At 45.2% G+C, this 5124-nt stretch overlaps 1 protein-coding gene across 1 annotated transcript in view; it reads left to right on the forward strand.

Annotated features, from left to right (window-relative positions):
- Positions 1–2597: 2597 nt before the first annotated feature.
- Positions 2598–5124, forward strand: part of PRPS1 (phosphoribosyl pyrophosphate synthetase 1) — a 19152-nt gene continuing 16625 nt past the window's right edge. Inside the window, exon 1 of the mRNA XM_007100759.3 lies at positions 2598–2857. Coding sequence (XP_007100821.1) covers positions 2736–2857 — 122 coding nt within the window. The 5' untranslated portion in view covers positions 2598–2735. The remainder of the gene's footprint in view (positions 2858–5124) is intronic.

Genomic DNA, 5124 nt, shown 5'->3' on the forward strand with positions numbered 1-5124 from the left:
CTGCATATGACTTCGTTTGGGTCGGATGTCTAGTTGTACCTCTAAAAGCCCTTTTTCCTCTGCATCCTGAGTACAGGGCCACCTAACAAGACATTTCTTAGTCTTTCCTGCAGGTAGGTGTGACTTGCAACTAAGCTCTTGCCACGTGACTAAGCTCATTCCAAAGGGATGTGATGGAAAATGAAATGAGCAAATTCCACGTGACTTGTTTAAAAAGAAATCCCTTGCCTCTTCTCTTTCCTCCTTCCCATAGGCTGGAACATGGATGTGCTCATGACCTAGCATGGAGCAGAATCGTCCCATTGGCCTGGGAGCATGTTATGCAAGAGAGAAATAATCTGTGTTATTTGAGCCACTGTGTGTTAGGGTCTGTGTTACAGCAGCTTACCCTTTACCCAAACACAGGGTTCTCTAGGCTAGTGTATTAAATTGTGCCATGTCTTATAAATATTTGTATAAATGTCTCGTCTCTACTAGGAAGCCATCTCCTACTTGGTCTCTCTGCTTCTTATCTTGCTGCTTACACTCTATTCCTTTTAAGAGAGCAGTCAGATCATATCATTCTTTGGTAAATACCCTTCCTCAGTAATAGCAAAAATCCTTAAAATGACCTACAAGGTCCTACATGGTTGGCACCTTCCCACCAATTGCTCTTAGTTCACTGATCTTATTTTTTTTACTGGTGTACTCTACCCCTTCGGCCCCAACACTCACTCTGCACCAGACACATCAACCTCCTTACTATTCCCCAAACAAGTTAGATGCACTCCTGTCCTAGGGTTTTTGCTGTGCCCTCTGCTTGTTCCAGATATCAACATGGCTCATTCCTTTAACTCCTTGAGGTCTTTGATCAAATGTCACCTTCCCGGATAGGCCTTCTCTGACTACCCTACTTAAAATTAGACTCCTCCTCCCCTCCATCACCCTCATGGTGCATTTTCCTACTTCCTTGCTTGATTTTTCTCCACATCGCTTATCACCACTTGATATATTATACAATTTCTTCATTTACATGTTTATTGTTTGAGAATATAAACTCTATGAGAGCAGGGGTTTCTAATTGATTGTTTACTGCTGTATTCTCAGTGCCCAGAACATGGCCCGGTGCATTAGAAGTATTCAATAAATATTTCAATAAATATTGAAAGAACAAATTCCTTGGAGGCAAATACTTTATAGTCCCCTCAGTGCCTAGTGTACTGCCTTGTATGCAATGAAGCACTCAGTAAATATTTGATGAATGAAATGTGATGGAAGACTACTAATATTCTGCCTTGCAGTCTACTTCCTTCTTCAAGTATTCCTATACACCTGGGCCTACGTTACATTTCTGAACTCGTAAAATTATGACAAAAGGTCAGAAGGAGAGGTCCTCTGCGGACACTGCTGAAAATGGCAGGAAGGGAAAGCTAGGATGCCGCTTTAAATATTTTCTGCCTTTGCCACTTGGACAAATTCCTTCCCATCTCTGGTCTCAGTTTCAACCATATGTAAAATGAAGCCAGTAGACTAGATGATTTTTGAAGTCCCTTCTATTTTTACAGCTTGTAGTTATGAGCATTATAGCACTCATAACTAAAATTGTATGATTCTAAAATTGTATGATTTTTCTCTTACTTCTAACCCATGGTTGGAATATGCTTAATGAAAATGCGGTGAGAATAAAGGCCCTCTTTGGTCCAATTAGCAGTTATCATCATAAAAATAATAAAATAGTGGTGTAGAAGGACACATTAGCAACACGCAGAATATGATGCTGAGGATAACATGAGGCAGACAGGACCAAAAACCAGGTTTTCTGATTCCTCCGGGGTTCTTTATCTGAAGTCCCATAAGTATTCTAAATTTTCTCTCCTTTCCAAGGGTCAGATAAATCAGACCTTTATTGCCCAGATATTGTGGAAAATCCATACTTCATCACTTGTTTGAACATACTTGGTCCCAGCGCTGAAAACAAAATGAGACTTCTCTTGCAGTGTCCCTGGATGACTCAGGTAGCCTGCCCTCAGTCACTTTCCCCTTGGGACTTGTCTGCCAGGCAAAGGCGACACTGAAATTGCTTGTTTGCCCTTTGGATGAGCCTGTGCTATGGGCATCTGTCTGTGATGCAAACGTGCTTTAATTCAGCCCCATCCTTACAAAAAGACAAAAATCATGTTCAGAAACATGCAAACTCGATCACGTTCAGAAATCTCCCCTTCATTCAGACGAACTGTGGTTGCCATCCTGATAAACAGATATTTTTAAAAGAAACTGTAAACCACAGCCAGGCTTGCTTTCAGGTGCTGAAGAAAAAAAAAAAAAAAAGCGTGACTTGCGGGAAAGATCTGGCCCTACGCGTCACCAGCATCCCTCCACCCCCAGCCAAGCGCGGGTATCTCAGCGTTTTTCAGTCAGCCCTCTCGGACTGCCTCGCTACAGGGGGCGGGGCGATTCCTTAGCCTCGCCCCCTTCAGGGCCTCCAGTCAATCCCTGAGACAGCCGGCGGTAGGCGGAACTATAACAAGGACCCGCCCCTCGTCGGCGCTCAGCTAATCGGAAAGGGCGGGGTGTAAACTTCCCCGCTGACTCCGCCTACCCGGCGCTGGGCAATTTAGAGCCGCGCGCCGGCGGGAATGTAAGATGGCGGAGTAGCAATGCGAAGTGCTTGGTACTGAGTCTCTGGGCCGACTCGGTTCGGGTCTCGGCAGCAGCAGCGATCACTAAGCAAAGAGTGCCTCGGGTAGTTGGCCAAGATGCCGAATATCAAAATCTTCAGCGGCAGCTCCCACCAGGACCTATCCCAGAAGATTGCCGACCGCCTGGGCCTGGAGCTGGGCAAGGTGGTGACTAAGAAATTCAGCAACCAGGAGACCTGGTGAGGATGAAGTTGGGACCCCGACCGGCCTCACCTGCCGGGGCGGCCAGGCGACACGGGCAGCAGAGGGTAGGGGGATGGGGCCACCGCGTGAGTTCCGAAGGGCCGGCTTTGGGGGGGGTACGGGGCAGCTCTGTGGCAAGCGTGCCCCACGGGCTGTTTCCGTTATTTTACCTCTCGCGGGAGGGTCACGTTCATTCTCACCGTGCGGTTGGGTGGAGTCAAGATGGAGCAGGAGGCGAAGCTACTGGGTTTGAAGGCAAGGGCTGGAGGACCCAACGCGGGGATGGTGGCTGCCTAGAGCGGCTAGAGGGAAAAGACGCCTAGGCTCGGCAGTGGGGACACGTGGCTTTGCCGCTTCGCTTTTGAGCCATGCACACCAGATTGGGTTCTCTTCAGCTCTTAGACCAGCTTGCCTGGGAGATCCTACTGCGTACTGGCCCTCGTAGTGCTTCTCCTAGAGTCTAAGAAGTAGCTTTTCAATTCGAAACGGTGTCGGTCGGATTTCCTGTTGAGGGAATTTGACATTATGTACTGAGGGCGCCAAAGTTAATACTGAGGACTTCCCTTCGATTGGCAAGCGTTGGCTTTTCACATCTTTAGACTCGGAGCCATACTTAAGTTAAATCTAGTCGCTCGGATAAAATGATGCATTAACTGCATCCTGATTGCCAGCATCTCAGTTTGAGCCATCCAGAAAATCTTAGGGAACCTTAATTCTGGAATCCTTGACCTTCCCAGGTGTAGCTACTGGTGCAGACAATACAAAAGCGTATTTTTCAGTACCAAAGTCTATCCTGAACTTGCCCACTTCTAACGTTGTGCGGGGGATTTAGGAAACAGTTTTATCCCTGAATATTAAGATAATCGAGAAAAGGTCATGGAGTGGAAGGCCGGGAATGCATAGAGCATTGCAGTGAATTGTTTTCATTGCTTTGCTAATTAAATTTGCACCTTCCCCCCACTTCCACCGTGCTCCTGCACCTTGGGGCCATCTTAGAGATAGCTTGGTCACCTGATCCTTTCAATACCCCTTCCACCTAAGCATAGCATCTTCTGGTTCTGTTAGGTGTTTTTTTGTGTTTCTTGGTACCCTGTTGATCAAATCAGAGCAGTGACCACAGTCTTACAGTCAGTCGTCTATTAAGGGGAAAGTTTACACCAAACCTAATGAATCAGTTAAATTAGTGAAGATTGCTTTGAACATTTTTTCCTAAATGCTTTTGTTCCCTTTTTTCTTCCTTTAAACTGTTTACCAAAGTGTAACTCCCCCTATCCTTCGTAGACCCTGCTGATAAAAGCATTCATCTGTAGTGGACAGCTTCCTTCTGGATGCTTGATCATTGTACCATTGGTTGTGATGCAAATGATAGTGCAAACACTGATGCCATCTGTAACCAGGCAGTACCTTAGTGGAAAGGCTAGCCGAGCTGCTGTCTTTAGCTTTAACCACAGCATTATGACTCATGGGCTGTAATAAAACAAAACAGGACCAGACTTTGCAAGTGGCACTATAGCTAGGGGACAAGAATGATTTTCATTTAGAGGTTTTTTTGGTTCCCCTTAGAGAACTGTGACTGTTAAGTCCTTTTCCTATGCTTCATGAAAAAAATACAAAGACATTTTTTTCTTTGTGGACCCTCTGCCTAGTGCAACATATCAGGACCTGAGGCTATATTGGGAGCGAGGAGGGGGAGAACAGTTTAGTGTTCTACGGATTGATTTATCTGAATTAGCAAGAGTCCCAATGTACTTCCCTGAGATAAAAGGCTGAATTCATTTTTAAACAACTGGACAGTAGCATGCTTGGAAACATTGGATAAGTTTAAGCCCGATGTGGAAAATTGCTGACTGGTTAAGTTGCTTTGTTTCTGGCTTAATCATTAGCTTTTTGGTTCCTTAGATGTTCTGAAATCTTCATTGAACATAATCGAATATGTTGCTTATGGAGCTTCCCCTCACCTCCCTCCCCCAACCTTTGGCTTTTCTGCACTGCATAAGTGGTAACTGCTGCCCTGTGTGACTCTTGGGATCTAAAGGTCATGGACAGGGCAGCTCAGTGGGTGCTTTGGGTCATCAGATGCGGAACTGCAGAGCCCATCCTCAAATGAGACTGTTTTGCAGCAATTTGGCAGGATCTCAGGGGTTGATGCTCTCTTGAGTAGCTTTCTTCTGAAGTCAGGATCATCCTTTGCTGTCCAGTTTTTTGTTTTTTGTTATATATATATATATATATATATATATATATAAATATATATAATTAATTA

Source organism: Physeter macrocephalus, chromosome 21 (assembly GCF_002837175.3).
Source record: "Physeter macrocephalus isolate SW-GA chromosome 21, ASM283717v5, whole genome shotgun sequence".
Lineage (NCBI taxonomy): Eukaryota > Metazoa > Chordata > Mammalia > Artiodactyla > Physeteridae > Physeter > Physeter macrocephalus.